Source organism: Phalacrocorax carbo, chromosome 10, assembly GCF_963921805.1.
Source record: "Phalacrocorax carbo chromosome 10, bPhaCar2.1, whole genome shotgun sequence".
NCBI lineage: Eukaryota > Metazoa > Chordata > Aves > Suliformes > Phalacrocoracidae > Phalacrocorax > Phalacrocorax carbo.
The window spans coordinates 17,821,347-17,840,075 of NC_087522.1; the positions used below are offsets into that span (position 1 = coordinate 17,821,347).

At 46.2% G+C, this 18,729-nt stretch overlaps 1 protein-coding gene across 1 annotated transcript in view; it reads left to right on the forward strand.

The window, feature by feature from the left end:
* DNAAF8 (dynein axonemal assembly factor 8) overlaps positions 1–14,930 on the forward strand; it is a 98,876-nt gene extending 83,946 nt beyond the window's left edge. Inside the window, 6 exon segments of the mRNA XM_064462233.1 lie at positions 1,027–1,121; positions 2,633–2,753; positions 5,304–5,521; positions 7,113–7,198; positions 11,190–11,259; positions 14,379–14,930. Of these exon segments, the coding sequence (XP_064318303.1) occupies positions 1,027–1,121; positions 2,633–2,753; positions 5,304–5,521; positions 7,113–7,198; positions 11,190–11,259; positions 14,379–14,456 (668 nt within the window). The 3' untranslated portion in view covers positions 14,457–14,930.
* Positions 14,931–18,729: the final 3,799 nt, after the last annotated feature.

Here is an 18,729-nt window from a genome sequence, read left to right on the forward strand (position 1 = left end):
AAATAGCTTTTCCTTCTCTAATATTTTCCACCCACAAATCTCAAAACATTTAGAGTAGTGCTTTATAACGCTGTTGCTTTATAGGGAAATATTTAGATGCTAAGCCTGAAGGGATCTCTCAAGTCACTGAGTTCAGTTAATTCTCTCTGTCAACCACATCAAGTATTCCCTTTCATAAGCACCCACCCCAATTGGATGGTAATTAACAGAACTTCACTGCTGTGATCGCTAGAAATCTTCTCACAATTTCAAACTTAAATATCATCATATACAGTTTGCATCCATTTGTTCCTGTGCCAATACCTGTACTTTAATTTTAAGTAGTTCTTTTTTCTTCTCTGACCTTTTGCACCCTGATGTGTTTACCAGAAACCAGATTCCTTCTCAACTTTGTGTCATATTGGGTCAAAGAAGCCAAGGTCTTTCAGTTTTAACTCTTCAGATGATTCTCCATGGTTTCCATGATCCTCACATTCTTCCTTTGTACCTGTTCCAGTCTCAATTTACCTTTTGTGACTACAGGTGAACAGAAGAATATACTGCTATGTCTCATACTGATTTTTATTTCTGTTGTAAACCAAAGCCCCCAGCATATTTGAGACTTACGTTATTGTTATTAAGCACAGGTTTATTTACTAATGAGCAGCTCCTTCCCATTCCATAAGATCAGGCCGATGTGATCCAGAAGCAAGGAAACAACAGCAGGATATTGGAGCTGGTATTGAAGAGTTTTACAGGCTCCTTAACACAATTTCCTTGACTACACTGTTAGGGAATACAAGGAGTCTTGTTTACATGAAGAACAAGCTGAGTGATAATAGGACAGAATCAAAATATGAAGAAGGAATGGAACTATTCTAAATATAATGGTTTTAAATGTTTGCTATTACTGTACAGAACAGCTGGCCTTTAAAGCAATTACTTCAGTAAGTTGCACATCATCAATCTCTCAGAAAGATGAGTGTGAGTCTAGAGAATGTTTAATTCATGGCCTGAGAGAATCTTCTCATTGTATTTACTTCTCAGGCTCCAAATCCTATCAAATAGCTGTCCGCGATATGAAGTTGTTTTTCCCAGAAGGGCTGTGCTGCACTCAGTGTCAGACATTAGAGGAGGAAGAGGTAGGATTCTGCCCTTTCCTGAGAAGTATCCTGCTGTTTCAGAGCAATGGCTTTGTCCCTGTTATCCCGTGACTTCTTTCCTATTGTGCTTTAGATAATGCTTTTTATTTTTTTGCTGTGTTTCACCAGCTGCCAAGTTTTCCTTCTTCCGTGGGTGTTCCTACCACAATGTGCTAACTTTGTATTGACCCAGGCAGTGTCAGTGGAAAAGTGCTTTTTCAGATATGTTTATTCAGTAACCTGTGCTGTTAATTCAGGAGAGCTCAGGGGCTTATACTTTAAAAGCAAAGTTCCCAGATAGAGTCAACATCGCTTTGGAAGCAGGTCATGGGGAGGGCCACCGACATCACTGATGATTGCTGAGGCACAGTTGGCCCAGAGGCTGGTTTTTTAACCAGCCTTTCTCATGTAGTGTTCAGGGATGGAGATGAAGTGGGACCGCAGATAATGTAACTTGCTGGTTGCTGAATGTCTCCCACAAAGTCTGTATGCATCCATGCACGAACAGTGTGGAGCACTGCCCTATTTGTGTGACAAGGGTGTTGTACTTTGTGACCTGCTAGCAGAGGTACCAGTCCTCAGCAATGAAAACGGTTGGGTTGTCTTTTGTAAGACATCTTATGCTATAAAGTACAGTCAGTTTACAGAGCTGCTGGGTGCCTGCATCCTTCCCTGCCCGCAGACAGAGGCAGAAAGACTCAGACGCTTGCCTTGTAGGCAGTGCTGAGAAGCCTACCAGTACTGGTGTGGTCTGGTCCTGCTCGTCTGGACCTTCACACTATGTAGCTGCTGGTCTCTGATTCAAACCACTGTAATTTTCTAATGGCTAAAATGAAACAAGAAGCCTTTCTGATTCAACTAGTTTTGTATGTCATTTCTAATCTGACCATTTTCCTCTCAAAACTGGAATCTGAAATGATTGGGTTATGCTCAATGAAGGAATGGAAATTTTCTGAGTATTGCTATGTCCACATGGCACAGGGGTGACCCAGCTGAGTTAGTCCAATGAGATTAGCTCTGAGACTGGAAGCAGCTAGCCACATCTGTAATATTCTTCACTAATGTGGATGCCCTCCCTCTGCAACTCAGTCTTGGAGCATCATGACTGCATTGTGCTGGGACATGTGGATGTGCCAGTCCATTCAGAGACAGAAGGGAGCTGCTACACACCAGTGTGGCACTGGATAAAGTCATCAGACATTCACAGTCCTTGAATTTCTGGCCTTGAAAAGCTGTGAGCAGAAAACTTAGAAAGATGTCTGGGTGTAGGACCTTTAAAAGGATAACAAGATGCTGTACTGAATTAAGCCTCAGTAATAAGAAAAAATGCATGCAAAGTGTTCTTGTATCTCCAGGCAAACAGGTGTTTTCTAGGCCAGCAATTACAGAAGTACACAACACCATCAACAGCTTCACAGCTTGCCTGAATCAATTCTTAAGAAGTGTTATCCTTTCTGATTAGGTAACAGTGTTCACATGACTTGCCTCTCTCCCTCCCTTCCCTCCTGCAGATCTATAACCTAAAATGTGACCCCATAGACAGTTTGGAAATCAACAAGCAGCGCAAGAGCATAAAACTTGAAATGGGAGGGCAACGGAATTTTCTGGGCTCTGAGCAACCATGCCACCTTGGTAAGGAAATGCGTAACTCTTGTTATAGATTGGGACCGTTATTGATTAATTGGACAGCAAGGCAAACCATCTGGTGGCAGCAAGATTTGGTATTGATGTCCTTTCAGAAGAGACAGACAACTCTAATCTGCAAAGAGCAGTTCCAGTGGAGTCCAGCCATTTAACTGTTTACCTGCCAGACATTTCCAATGCCAGTGCTTTCATGGGTTTAAATACAGGGCTGCTCAGAAGTGCTGACCTTAGCAGCAGCAGAAGAACAAACACTGTCAATATAGCTAGTGTAAGCAATAGTGCATGTTTCTCTGCTGAACTTGTCCAATGTGTTTCAACACCAACTTGGCCACGGTGGTTTGCATGTGCATTCAAAGCCTGTCACAGGAGAGGCCCAGGCACCGTAGTGTTGGGTGATCATGAGACGTTTTGTTCTGTGAGTAGATAAATAACAGTTTATGCAGGGAGTGCTTTTGGCAGTGTGGACGTCTAACTCTTGGGAACTGGACTTGAGATCTCATTCATTTCCCACTAGCTGCTGAACAGCTGCCAGATGAGAAAGACTTCCAGTTATCACTGGTCTGACTTTGATTTGAAGCTGAAGCTTTAGCAAGCCTGTCAGTTCCCTCAGATGCCTACAGTTTCTCTGGGCCTTTTCTGTTGATTTTACTTGATAGGCGTGTATATGATACAGGCTGTGATGCAGCACCATATATATCAGGAGGTGTAACTAACACGTGGGGACGCTTCCATGTTGGGATATTGTGGGCTGATCTGATCCCAAGCCTTTATAAACAAACAGTGACCAGGTAAAGCATCCATGTGGTGTTCACCGGGGAGCAGATGTGTTTGGAACTGGGTCATTCTCATTCCTGTAGCTTGAGTTCTAATGTGACTGGCAAGTAGGAGGGTGGGCAGCTGAGAAAATGTTCCTGTGCTACACCTGATTGCTGCTATTGTTAATTGTAGTAGTAAAACCACAAGATTCTTGTGGACTCTCAGAAGAATTCTACAGAATTACAGACTGTCACCTCCCACCTTAAACCCTTACTGGTATGGGACTTTGGGGCATTGACCTCATACCAACAGGTGCAAGGAGGATGGTGGTAAGTTGAGGCTTTTGCCTTAATGACAGCATAGCTGCTTGGTAGGCACCAAGTCACTTCTGTGTAGGGGGAGTCTTTGAAGGAGGATTTTTCCTAAGGCAGTTATCAATGAATTCTTTCCACTGTCTTGTGTTAGCTACACGTGCTTCATGATCATTACAAAAATCACAAATCCACAGGCAAGCACATTTTCTTACATTGTACGTTAATACATCAGAGATTGCATGATGGTTTAAGACTTAACTGATGCCTGTGGTGAGGAATGAGGCCTGTCTCAATATATAGCTGACATTCCCAAGCTGTTGTATGAGTCCTGAAACAAGAGACTGGCAATTGTGCATATGTAACAGCAGCTTTTTGCGACGACTGGGCTGTTCTGCATGTAGTTGCCTGACCTTCTCATTTGGGTAGCTGCAGAGATGTGATCACATCGTTGTGTTTCCTGTGGGGTATGTCAGCTCAAGCTGTGTTCAGAGTACAAAGCTGCAGTGAGAGAAGACTTGCAGGTGTTCCCAGTCCAAAGTATCCTGTGTTGCTATTGCTGACAGACAGGGTATTTGCCCCAACAACCTACTGCAGGATGGGAAAGGACCAGGCCTGTAGCACAGGTCTGCTGTGACTGAAGTGCTTCTTGATTTTTAGAAGAGATTGCAGAAAATAAAATAAAATGCGTGTTGTGGAGAGAGCACAAGTATTCTGCAAGCTTTGTACAGCGCAGTGTTGGGAGCAAATTTCAAAATATGTGTCCCTGATTTCCTGCTGCATGAGGACTTTTTTTGCTCTGAAGATGTCTAAGCAGAGTAAAAAGGAAACCAGTGCACAGCCCTGATGTTTGTGTCTCAGAAAATGTATTTCAAAGAGTTACTGTCCTGGAAAAGCAAGTACACGTGATCCCTGAACTGTCAGGCACAATAGAGTAAGTGCCTTCAGCAAGCCAGACACATCATTCACTTTATGGTCTCATCTGAACACTAGAGGTAGCTCTTGCACACAGATAAACCTCTTAGCAAATAATTATCACAAAGCTGCTGCCTAATGGACAGACAGATTTATCATGAGGAAAATATGAGATACATTAAGTCTTATGTATGCTGATCAGAATTACATTTTGGATTATAAAAGCAGCTGCATTAACAAATTTCTTTGCTTGGAAGAAATGAAATGGAACAGTATCTCCTGTAGCAGACCAGCAGCTGTCCTCGTCTGACTCCTGAAATGGGGTCACTACTGCTGTCTTGTGATCTCCAGATACATACATGCAGGCATACGGCAGTTTTGACAGTTCAGGATGAGCAGTTGCATCTGTGAACATCCCAAACAATATAACAATGCCCGAGTTGTTCTGATCTTCCAGTTACTTGTCTGTGGAAAGGAAGAATTACTTAGAGGACTAGCAGTTGAGGGGGGTGGATATAAAATAAACATCTGTTTTGTTTTGATCTTTTCCCATCAGATCGGCCATTGCTTGATAACTTCTGCCAAACCACTTGCTTGATATTGCCTGGGATAATTCTTAAGGGTTCAGAGTACCCACCTTATGTCAAACTGCTTGATCAGCTTATTGGCAAAGATTTCACAGTGACTGGAGTATGCCTCACTGTCCTGGATGCACCACAAGCTCACTGCATCTCTGAGGTGCTAAGCAGGGCAAAGTGCAGTGTTACAGCAAAGGTATGAAATCGCTGGAGTTGTGCTTTGCTGCTTTTGCACAAAGGAAGAGCCTTTTAATGCCGTGCTGTGATAAGATATCCAGGCTAGCTCTGAGCAAACTTGCTTTGGTAGCAGTATTAGCACAGCACTGCATCTGTGCTGTAATATCACTGCTAAGTAATGTGGGCGACGTGCCTTGCCTAGCTAGTCCCTACCTTGTGTTCCTGTATCTCCGCTAGCTCACTGACACCTAACCTTGACATCAGTATGTATGAACAGATCCTTAATGTGAATGGCACATCCCTGTGAAACGTTTTATTCCACTCACCTATCAGTGCGCAGCTGCTGCTATTAGGTATGTTCTGCTGCTGCAGCCTGTCTTGTTTTTCCAGATAAATAGAGTTTGTTTCCTTTTCTCTAATCACACCCCATTAATCCTCTTCTTCAATGTTAAATAACCCTTCCACTTTTTGGACTGTGTCCTGGAGTCCTGGACAGAGATTTAATTTAGCTTCTCACTTAGTTGGTGCTGACAGCTCGAGTCACAGTCCAGCATGGGGTTTCAGCAAGTGCTCAGGGGGCTTAAGCAAGACATGCACTTCTGGGGAGAGTGGATACATTGCTTTACACCAGCAAAGTATCTGCCCAAACTCTTTTTCCCTTTGCACTTGGTGTAAGAGAAGCCCACCATTCCAGGAACCTTGTTAGGGTAAAGCAGTAAGGTAGAATATGCAAGAAAGTGCTGTCGGGGCTCAGAGTAAACAAGAGGGGTAACTACTTATACTGGAAGTAGCAATCAACAAAAAGCTGTCAGAGACACACAGCAGTCCCTCTGAAAAAATACAGACAAACATTTATGCTCCCAGCCTTTCAGTTGCAAGAGTCTTGAGTGTTATCTGTAATAAGAACAGGTAAGATCTTTTCAGGTTGTGATTTTTTAAACTGACAGCATCCCTTTGAAGTACATCTGTACAGAACAGCAATTATGTCTAGCATCCAATTAGTCTAAGCACTACTTTCTTCTCCTGCAGTTCCCCTGAGGATGCCATCCCTCCACACACGGGAACATGCACAGCTCTCTAGGAAGCACAAAGTGAATCAGCATGTAGGAGGGAGAGCTGTGGCAGCGGTACTGCTCTCCTGGCCATGGAAACACTTCCTCCTGTCAAAGATGAATTACTCTGGGCAGAGCTGGCATGTTTCCAGAAGGGTCTGGCACTGCTGAGCCAAAGGTGAATACTACAGCATTTGCTTTCCCTTGCCAGAAAGGAGTTGGGTTCCTTCAAGTAATAAGTGTTTCTGCTACAATACCTAAACCTTTACTGTTATCTCTGTATTCCTGCTTCCAGCAGACTTAGTGACTAACACACCTAAGTAATCTGCTTATTTTCACTCTGAGAGAAGGGGACAGGAATAATAGTATGCCATAGGAGCGGGATAACTAACAGTTCCTACATGATACTCTTTCAATTTGAAAGGGTGTGTTGCTTTATGATTTTCATCCCCTCACGCATCACACAAGCAGTTACCTGTGCTGTCAGCAGTTCATCAGTGAGGCCTACAGATTTAAGAGGATAGCAACACCAAAGCTCTGTTCTTCCCTCTCTTGTAGTGTACCCTCTTAATGCATGGTTTGTGTCTGGTGCTAGCAGCACAGTGAGACAATGCAGTCATTTGTTTCGACTCCCTGCTAGACAGGTAAGTGAGGACAATATCGCTTTAACAGCACTGTCTCAACCCCCTGCTGGAGAGCTTGTGATCTGAAGAAGGGCTGACTTTTCTCTCTGCAATTCACTTCCAGTTCAGACTCCCATGAGGTCAGGTGCCACTCAAAGGCAACCTATTCTTCCTAAGTTATGTTGTTAACAGGTCAATACCTCAGAGTGTTCCCCAGCTTCGAAGTCATGTGTTCTATACTCAGGACCTTAAGTACTGAGTTGTGTTGTTTGTTAAGGACTTGGAGTGCCTGTGAGACTTGGCGGCATGGTTCCACGAATACAGGGAATTCTCTGAAATAAGGGCTCACATTGGGAATAGACCTGCTGAGTCAGTAAAATTCCTAGGAGAAATATCTTAGCAGATTCTATGTTTGCTATGAAAAAAAAATACTTAAAATAATCACCAGAGAGCAAAATCAATAATTAGCCTCTTAAATAAGTCACCAGAAATGCTGGGTAGAGGATGTATAAGCCTGGTAAAACAAACAAAATCCCTCTACAGGGACTGATTAGTGAAACAGGATGATTATCAGTCCAATTAACCCACTGTTTCCTAGAGGGAAAGTTTCCTTGCACCGGGGCTGGTATTTGGCAATGTGATGTCTAATTCATGCACATGGTTTCCTCTGTGAAAGGAAGCCAGGAGAGTCTTTTTTTCTGACACATTGGGCAGAGAGCAGTCCAGCAGCCACACTGGTTTTGACTTAGGCTGTTCCATCTGGAGGACTTCCAGATAACACTGTCAATGGAAAAGGCATAAGGAACTCAAGGATGCTGGAGTTTACAAGCATCAAGGGGATCAAACCTGAACACCCAAGCTGACAGACACCTTGGAGTTCTCGTTCTTTGATGAAACATTACGGTGCTTGGTCACAAGGCCGCACCAGGGAAGAACGGTTGGAACAAATTTCATCAGTAACTTTTCAAAAATGCTTTTAAGCTAATAAGAAAATTTAGACATTACTCCCATTAATTTTAAAATCACAACCTTGAGAGCCACATCCCAAACTTTTCACCCTGCAAGGTACAACACTAAGAGGAAGCAAAGAGCAAGTTATCCAAGACCTTTTTAAGGAGTTTTCTCCTCCTCTTTCCCTGGTTTACAGAGAAAAAGTGAGCTGTAGGGAACCACAGAGATCACTGCTGAAGGGTGTTCTGGGAGAGTGGCTCTCAGCAGAGCTGTCAGCCAATACAGGATCCCCACATCTCTATTTTCCCCAGGGTTTTGCTCATCAGAGTCATGGGTGCTGCATAACAAGATCAGCTGCAACCCAGTGCTTCCCTCTTTTGTAGGCTTAACTTGGTAAGTTTTAAGTTTGCCAGTCTCAAGGCAGCACCCCCAGAGCAAACCTTGCAGTGGATTCCCATTGCTGCTCACAGTGAGCCAAGGGGCTGAGAATGAAGCGGAGAGGATGAGGTGCCAGTCTCAGCTGCGTCTTTCACTCCTCATCCTGGTCTGTCCCAGTGTGGCTGTCTGTACCAAGGATAAACTTCCTTGCTGATCTGCAGAATACATGTGCATGAATTATGGCTGTTAGGAGGCACTCCCAAATGGCAGGATTCACTCTGTCTCTTACTCCAGTGCCAGAACTAGTGTTTAAATGGCTGCATGATCCAGCTCTAACAAAAAAAATAAATTTGCCTTCGTGATCAATGATGCCTGTGGAAGGGAGGGGCAACAAGGTGGGCCCAAGGGCAGCGATCCCAGGTAGATCAACATTAGCCAACAGTAAAATCATACCCTTATTGTACCATAAGCTATCATACTGTTTTAAAATCAGCTTTGCAAATATCTTTGAAAACCCAGCCTGACTTAACTACTGTCTCATAAGGACACTTCATGCTAAGATATATTCATTGCCTAGTTTATAAACATTTCAAAATAACATCTGAGGTTAATTACACCACGTGACCTTTCTTGTACTGAGTAAATCACTGTACATTTATTTCACTCTTACCGGCACAGCCCAGGATTCCGATACCTGCACAGGTTTTGGCCTGCTTTTCAGCTGCATTGCTGAAGCACCACAGTGTAAGAGATTATTTTACAGCCCTGGGAGTTGATTCACAGCTGAGCCACGTTACTTAGGCTTTGTGCCAGAGACAGAAACATTGCCATCTGTATGGAAGCCTAGGATATGATGTCAGAGATGGGCTGTGATACGTAGGAATCAGGTGTTGAGAGGAGCAATGCGGGCTTTGCTAGTATAACTGCTCGTAGCTCAGAGCCTATTAAAGCTTTCCTAAGCCAGCTCTAGCAGTGGCACACAAAGGAGACACATTCAATCATTGGAGGATGTGCTGTGCCGAGCAGTTGCCTTAAAGACAGACACAGCCCCACGTAAATGTGTAGTGATCATTGTTCAGCAGCAGTGGTGCCCGCTCTGATCATTGTTCAGCAGCAGCAGTGCCCACTCTGTTCTCTGGACATCTATGAAGGCATTATTTCTGCACCAAAGGGCAGGAAGAACAGAGAAAGGGACAAAATTTATGCAGGTGGGGGCACAAAAGCAGCCTGTGAGTTTGACTGACTGCCAAGAGTGGAGCCAAAGTAGGAACTGGGGAAGGTGCCAAGGGCAACTCATAGGGCAGAGTGAAGTAAGTGTTTGGAAGAGGTGGGGAAGCTGAAGCGCAGCCTAAGAGCAGTGGGGACCAGGGAGAGAATCCAGAGGAGGAGGTGACACAATCCTATCTGCAGACAAGGAAAAACGATGTGAGACCTGCCTCTCTTGTTCTGTCAGCATCCGGCTGCCTGGATCTCCAGTATAGAGCATTTGAATTTTCCCTGTCATAACTTGTTTTTACAGCCAGATTACCTAGCTGCAGGGGGAAGAATTTACAAGCAGGTTCAAAGCAACAACTGGAAGAAAGGCATGCTCTGCTTTTTATGCATGACAAACTAGATTTAGCTACCTTAATAGGTGATACTGATTTAATAGTGATTACTCCTCTATGGTTATTTGAGCTTTTAAAATGTACTTTCAGATGCCCGTGAGGTTGTTACGACCTATGTTGTGCGCGGTCTTTAGTAACTCACCTAGTTAACATTGTACTGAATTCAGTAAGCAGTGTTTGACTAAAGCACACCAAAAACCTAGCTGCATCAGAAGAAAATCAGGGTGTAGGCTACACCTTACACCTTCCCGGTTTTAGACAACTCAGTGCAATCAGAACAAAAGTCAAGTGTTAAGGAACTTAGCTGGATGTTATTCTCTCTGATGAAACATTCTTACCAAGTGTTAATTGCTGTTAGCAGGGAGTGATGTTATCCCTACAGGAAGCTCATCTCTGGGAGCTTTGGAGGGAAAGGAGGTGTAGAAATCAAAAAATGAACACATGAGATGTAAAATCTTGGCACTGTTGAAAACCACTGAAAGGAAAACTGTTGCGAAGCTCAATACCTGGATATGGGGGCAGGGAGCAAGGAGTGGTCTTCAAAGCCTCTTCAGAGTTTTCAATCCTAAGACTCTTGAGTATTGAGTTAGTTTAAGAGGCACTTTTGAAATTTTTATCTTGTCTTTGAATTTCTCTAGAATATGTCTTGTGGTCAACTTGTGTGTGGCTTGAGGTGGACCAGAGCAAAACAAGGTCTAAGGAAGCAGACCGTACTGCTGAAGGCAGCTTAGAAAGTCCTGGGTTTGGGAAAAACAGGCACATTACCTTTGCTGAGGAAAAAAAAACCTGCACAGAGCTATGTATCTACATTTATGCATATTTCCCACTGCCCCAGAGACCCCATTATGCAATGGGTCATTACTGTTTGTTTGAAGGCTTATGTTTTAAGGATCCAAATCCATTTATACAAAGCTTTGTAAACCCCAGGGTTTATCTGTGTAAAGAAGTTCAGTAACAGATGCACATGGCCAGAGCTGCTGGCACAGAGCATAGTGCTCCTCAAAGCCAGGTCATCTGCAGTCTCTGACAGCTTAGATGACAAAGTAACACTAGTTTCCATTTTCCTTTACCCCCAGTGTCTGTTGGCAGAAGCAGTCAGTCCTGGACACTGCATGGCATCTCCTTTATCCCCCAAATGAGAAACAGGCAAGTAGAGAAGTTTATGGTACAGATATGTGTCCGTTGTGCCTCTGTGATGATTGAAACTTGTCAAAATTGTTTGAATTTTAGAAAAAAAATTCAATTCCTATGAGACAGAGGTGGTGTCTCATGGCAGCCCCAAGCCTTGGCTTATACTGAGAGCCCAGCATGTGGTAGAAGGTGGGACCAAAACCCTGTCAAACTGTCTTCCATATTACACCAGTGGCACTACTTTGAATCAAAATATTTTGAGACTTTGATAAAGATTTAATATTTTCTGTAGACGTCAGTTACTTTTTATGAAGAACCAACACTTCATAAGATATCTGTAAAACTTGTCAATGTTCATTCAGCCCTACTGCCAAGCTGGCACATGTCCTATGTTTGGGAAGTTGTGTTTCAGAAGCCCAAGGCCAAATGGAAGATGAGAAATTAAGCTAGTAGCCATTCCAGTGATGGGCTAGCTGAATATTTTCTCAGTAGCTTATTGCAAGAAAGGAAACACTAAGCTCCAGGTTTTTATAGACATGTGGGCACCTAATGGGAATAAACTGCACACCTTTAAAACTCTGGCTGTAATCATCAAAATTTAGTACAAAACAAACAAGAGATTTGGATATGGGAGGGGGTGCCTGAAGAGTTAGAGCTAGGAGATGTAAAAGAATTGGGGAGAATGAGAAACAGCAGGAAATGGACAAGCATCTCCTGTGGATCCCTTTTGCTTCCCAAGAAAACCAGCAGGAAAGTGAGATGTGTTTGTAACCTCATATAACGTATCAGAGCTGCTGCCTTCAGTACCAGTGCTCTAAGGATTGAGCCTTAAAAGACACAGAGCCCTCTTTGAAGTCTGTGTTCCTGCTTTTAACACAGGCAAAACTACTCCAAACTTCCCAAAAGTCATACAGCTGCTGTTCTCAGCAGCTTTCCCTAAGGCGCAGTAAAATCCTCCCCAGGCGTAGCTGGGATTGTACGTGCTGCAGTGCCTGGGAAGGTCTGCCTGCACAGCTCTGCAATAGCTGCAAGGCTGTCATAGTACAGTGCTTACTGCTTCCAGGGTGCCAGGCTGTTGCCAAGAAATGTGACAGGGCAGCAAGTCTGGGCTGGCTTCTGATTTGCTTTGAAAAGGACATTACACATCTTTGGCTGACATAAAATCCCTTCTGCTTCATGGCTATGGGGAATCAACCTATCAGAAAGAGGCTTGTAGTACTTTCTGTGATAGATAAGAGTAAAAAGCAAATATGCTCAGCCCTTCTCTCTGCTTCTGGAAGCCTGGGCCACTGAATCAAATCCCTCTGTCACTGGTGGAAGCAGGGGCTACTCACAGCAGTTCAGAGTTTAGACCATGAGGCTAGTCCTGGGACAGTGGTGGGTGCAGCATTCCTCATTGTGGGTTACAAGAAGCACAGCAGCAAGTAATGTTTATTTTCAAATGAGCTTTTTGCTCTGAAATTCAGGGTAGGTTTAGAAATCTCAGAGCAAGATCTGAAGAGCAAGCTCACCAGGGAATAACTGTACATCAAAAGATGTCCCTAGAAGCGATGTTTGATCCTCTGATCTCTTGCTAATGAGTTTATGAAATGTCAGCCAGGCTTTTCAGGTCAAAGCTAACGAGCAACACGATATTAGGCAAAGTTCAGGAGGGTTAAATGAACACGGATTTCAAATCCTCATGGTCTGAGCAGAGCTGTAGTGTCTACTGGTGGAGTCGAGCCATGGAAGTGAAAAGGAATTTCATACTTGCTCGCTGGGTGATCAGGGACTAGGCAATAGGATGAAAAATCAGCTTTCCAAATTCAGACTCTTTCAGTGCTGGCATCTGTGTCGGGGTAGTTGTCTTGACTCCCACTGCAGTCACTGAGAGAAGCAAGCATTTCTATAGCACTTTTCACCTGCCCTATTTGAAACACCTGCCTTAGGAGCAGATGAATTCACACTGAAAGTTCCTTATTCTCAGACAGTGATTCTGCAGATGCCAGCTACCCATGCAGGCTTCGCTCAGGCACACACAGCGGCTCACATCTGGAAGTGATAGAGCCACATTTTGTTGGTGCCACTGTTAAGGGCCTGTTGAACTTCCCGAGGGTCCATGTGAGGCGGTTGCAGATGTCCCTGCACCTGGGCCATACCCAGGCTGGAATCTCCCAGCAATGTGGGAGCTGTCAGGGAGTGCTGTGCTCAGCCTCACAACTGGGATGTCCTGTGACTGAACAGTTTCTCCTTGCATGCTGGGATGAGATCGTGAGGCTGGAGTGGCTGTCCCTCAGCGATGGTGCAGTATGTCATTGACCTGCCACCGTTAGCGGGTCAGAGCAGGGAGATGCCATGGTTGCTGCACAGCCATTCCTCAGTAAAATCCCACAGATGTGCACTTGAACCTCCACTGGCAGGCAGAGCTAATCCCTCCACTCTGTCTGGAGCCCTGAACTGTTGCCAGCAGCCACAATGCCTGCTCCAGCATCTCCCTCCCTGCAGAGGCAGCTGAAACCTGGGACTGGAGCAGAGCAACACAGGGAAACCACATCCCAGCCACCCTTGGCATGATCCTTAGCTCCTCAGCAGCACGCAGAAGGGCTGGAGTCCTATAAAAGAGAACTAAAAGCCTATGAGGAGAAGCAGAGTGCTGGCAGGAGGAGGGCCCCAAGGGCTGTGTGGAGCGGACTGACACCACAGCGTGTATAATGCTTTACAGGAACATGGTGTTCGCTAGCATAGTCAGAGTTACAAACTGGTCCTGAAGCCCTTGGCGCTAAGCTGGGCTCCCCATCTCTGAAGCAGCCACGCCAATAGAGCTGCACAGGAGTGAGTTTTGGGAAGGAGAGGCAGAAGAGCTGGGGGAGGGAGTTAGATTTCCCACCTGGCATGTTGCATGTTGTTGGTTTTCTTCAGTTCCATGAAAATGTGAATCTTGAGAATGGCCAAACAACGGTTACAAGTAGCAGACATTTCCCTGCTGTGGGACACTCATAGCCACCTCTGTGCTGGGATTAATTCAACCTGGTAAACGTCCTCACTATGCTGCCTGCTGGCAGCACACACGAGAAACCTACCTCTGAAAAGAAGTTTCTTTGCGATGCAGAGAAATCACAGTTCTCCCCCCAACCCTTTCTTTCTTTTCTTCCCAGGCTGAAGAGCTGCTCTGTTGCCTTTTTGACTCCCTGACATCTGAGAGCATCCACTGAATTGAATCCCAGGACTGCTAACCAAGACGGTCAAGGCCCCCAAGCAACCCATGCATGGATGCCACTGCGGGTATCTGTGCAGATGGACGCACAGGGGACTCCCAGCTTCTACAAGCACTGACATTTGTCATTAAAACATAAAGTCTGAAGGTATGGCATTAGCCTCAGTAAGATAAATGAGTGGTGGGAGGAAGGGTCAGTGCCCAAGAACAAATCTGAACTGTAGATGTGATTTCTAGTGGAGTACATTCAGAGACAATCTGCTTGCATTCATGGAGCAAGGTTTGGCTGGGAAAAACTCAGGATGTAAAGTAAATAGGGGCCGGGGTTCACTGCTGTCTTTCTCTCAGGTGCCTGGGGACTCCACCTTCCCCAGGCCCCAAAGACATTATGGAGAGACTCCATTTTCTGCTGCTACTGTGTTTTTTCAACCAAAGGCAAAACCACAGTAAGTCTGAGAGAAGATTGGATCTCTGGAGAGTTCAGTACACCCAACAGGGCCATTGAATAAGATTAAAAGCTGGACGGCTTAATGTTCACTTGCCTCTGCTCCAGCAGCCCTGCTAGCACTCTCTCTGCCTAGCTCACTGCCCTCCCATGGGCACACAGCCCTGCTTCTTGTTCTTCCTTCTATAGCAGCTGCTAGTGCTGGTGCAATTCCTCCTTGGCTGAGCCCTTTCTGTGAGCTCTCTGGCAAGTAAGCTGGCTTTAATACGAAGGTTCTCAGTCTTCCTGGGACCCACTGGGCAAATTCAGCTCCTTTGGGGATGACTTCTCAGCCCAGGAGGCCTCATGTTCCTGTTAGCCCTGCTAAGGCAAAGATTTAGATAGGCACATGCATCCGGATCCAGACATCGCAGACACAGCAAGAACAGACTCTGTGCATTCTCAAGTGGTATTAAGGCAGAGCAGTGTGCAGCCCACCCCTGGGTGCTGCTGGCAGGGTGAATCCCTTCTGTGCCCTGCCTTTCCCTCTGTGAGGGCCTGATGCAAGTCCTCCTCCTCCCCAGCCATCAGCTTGCACAAGCTGTGAGAATTCAACACTTCTCAGATCTCTGTCCCCTTTCAGACTAGGAGGGCTTTATGGTGGGGCCGAACATCTCCCAAAAAGAGCCTCCAGAAACACACACCCATGAGAGAAGCAGGCAGCTGTCCTGGTCCCCCGGGGGGATGGGGTCCTGGGAGTCAGCAGTGGTGGAAAAGCCTGCTCTGCTCCTGCAGCTAAGTAGGCCATTTCCTGCACTCCAGGGTGCATTTCTGTCATGCTTCTAAGCCATGTATGGCTTTGAAACAAATGAAAATTAAAAGGATCCACCCCCAGTACTTGGGGAATTTGATCTGAAAAAGGAGCATGTTGGAATAAAATGCAGCCAGATAGCAGCTGAAACACAAGGCCTGCAGAGCTATGTGCAAGAAGGGGGCACGCGGGGCCAGCAGCAGCCCTGCACCCAGCCAGCATAGCGCACGTGGGCCATCAGCACTGCAGCCAACTCGCCTGGGCCCTTGGATCTGTGAAAAATGGGATCATGGGGAGCTAAACATCAGGAGGTGATGCTCTGGTGACTGGCAGCAGTCAGCCTGGGGAGGTGACATCCCGTTTGGGCACCCCTGGCCCAGTTGGTGCTTGCCAGCAGGTGGGAACTCTCCAAGCTTTGCAGCAGGTGTTGAGACTACGACCCTTAATTCACCACATAATAAACCAGGGCCTGGCCCAAAAGCCACCCTGTACCACATCTCCTGCCCAACAGCCCCACTGCTGAGGCCTCTTCTTTGTGAGCCTCCATCCACTGACATGCAAAGACCTGTGCCTCAGTTTCCCATTCATGAAATAGAGGTAACGGCTCTGCCACATCCCACAGACACACCAGCAGCATCATAAAAATGGGGCAGCACCCAGATATTTTTGAGCAAAAGGCTGCTGCAGTGGCTTTGATTCCTATTTTAAAGCCCAGCTAATTAGTCTCAGTGTAACAAACTAGCACGCCCTGCACAGAGCAGGGGAAAGAATGATCCTCTGATATTTCCAAAATGCCAGGATTCCATAAATAACTTCGCCAGCCTTTCCTCCCAGAGCACCCCACTCCTCTCCAGAGAGCTGACAAACAGGAGCACCACGGACCCTGCAGAAATCAATCCCGTCACCCCACTGCCAGCTCCAGCTCTATCAAAAGGAGCTGCAGCTCACATACTGTTTTGCCCTGCAAACTGCCACAAGGCAGCCAGGATTAGCTAATCAAAGCTGAGGAGCAAATTAATGATTGCCAGAACTAGGAGAAAGGCAGATTTGATCAGAGATTGCCAGCTTTGCAGCTGGCTCCTACTTGCAAACAATTCATTTAGATTATGAAAGCAAGAAATTGAGTACAAAACCCCCTAGATTGTTTGCTTCCTAGAGAAAGAAAAGAAAAGAAATGGAATTTAGGTTTAAAATTATGCAGAATAGTATTAATTCCCCACCCCCTTGTGCCTCCCCTCTTGCTGGAAAACCAGAGCTAATCAGAGTTTAGCATTGTTCTGCTGCCAGTGTCAGAGCTGCCTCAATGGAGGAGAGATAAAATACAGTAGGTGGCATTTTGTGTTAACTCGTTAGGCTCCTGTGATAAGAAAGACGGGAGCGCAGCGCCTGGTGCCAATCTCCCATTTTCCTGGTGTGCTCTGGCCCGATCATCACCTCCCTTCAATAGGCAAGCGCCCCGGGGTGCAGAGCAGCTCCTCACCCCATGCAGAGCTCATTGCTGTACCCAGCACCATCGGGTGTGGGCACCTTGCATTTATTTGCTGCACGGTGGGCTTGGTAGCTCTCACATGAGCCCTTCACTCCGCCTTACAACAAATCAGTGTCCCAAAGGATGCAGAGGTGCTGGGTGCTCTTCCCTCTCACAGGCACAGGCAGTGGAGAGCTGCTTTCATGCCATAGCTTTCTAGCTCACTGCGTTCCCCTTTGTGCCAAGGACAGATTTAACTAATTATCAGTTAGGCCTAGAAATCGCTACCTGGCTGCCAGCAGCAGCCCTGGGACACAGATACCAAGTCAGGTGAGTGGAGGAGGGCCATAACGGTTCCCTTATCAGCTCTATCTAAGCAAGGTGCATGCATGTGACCATGCAATTCAATGGTGGAGGAGCAAAACTGGCAGCTGCTCCGCTCTGCCGGGGAGCAGAGCTCAACCCTGGTGAGTGTGCACCAGCTGTGCCCTTCTCCAGGCACCCCTGGGCCAGGGTCGTCATCCAGCCGCTGCCAGGAGAGGTGGGTGGCATGTCCCTGCTGAGCCTCTTTCAGCCACCAGTGCAGACTCAGCAGCTGCTCAGAGATTTTGCAATCTGGCCACACGGACTCTTCCACTCCCCCCCTTCCCCAAATTAAGGAAAACCCCAAAATAAAATTAATCATCAAGCAAAAGTTGTGGGTATTTCACTTTTATGTCCCACATCAACCTTAGTTCTGCTGTATTAAGCAGGTTTGAAAACAAGCAACACCTGGAATTGAAACAACCCCCTAACACCAACATGTGGATTTGATTTGGGCCAGAATAATTCTTATTCTTTTTTTTTTTCTTAACACTTACATTCACTCAGAAAAAATTGTTTCTGCTCTAGCCCTATGCACATAAGCCCTGCTTGAGCACCAGGGATGTCTCACCTCACCGCTCAGACCTGTCAGCCTGAAAATCACTGCATGGCAAACAGGATTTACTGCCCTCCCTATGAACCGCATAGACACGGCCTAGAAATTGGGCGTGGAGGCCCGTGGCTGGCTCGGGAAGCAGAAGGAGCTGATGGACCTGCTGGAGCTGTTGCTGGATTGGCCATCCTCGCCGGGCTGGATGACCTTGGTCCGCACAGATTCCATGCCCACAGATATTTGCCTGGCTTTAGCTGGCATAGCCGTGAGCACCTCCCTCTTGGCCGAGAGCTGCTACTGTTGGATTTCCAGGTGTCTCTGGATCTAGAGGGCTTGGTGGACCACTGCACCACTGGCCATGTCAGAGAGCTGAAATGTTTTTGGGAATTAGTGAGGCCAGTGACCGGGATGTGGGTATGGCAGGGGTGGTGGCTGGTCCTTGCCAGGTGAAGTGTGTGCCCCCCCATCACCTTCCTGGGGCTGGATCAGGACCCAGGCTCTACTCCCAGCTCTGTCCCATCAGGCGGGCAGTGGCCCCTCTCTGTTCCTTGATTTCTATCTTCCTGGGGCACCATCTCCCAGGCCCCTCACAGCAGGAGCTGCTGATTAATTGGTGCTTGGCAATTCCCCATCAACAAGGGCTGGAGGAGGACAAAGGGCAGTTTGTCTGCAA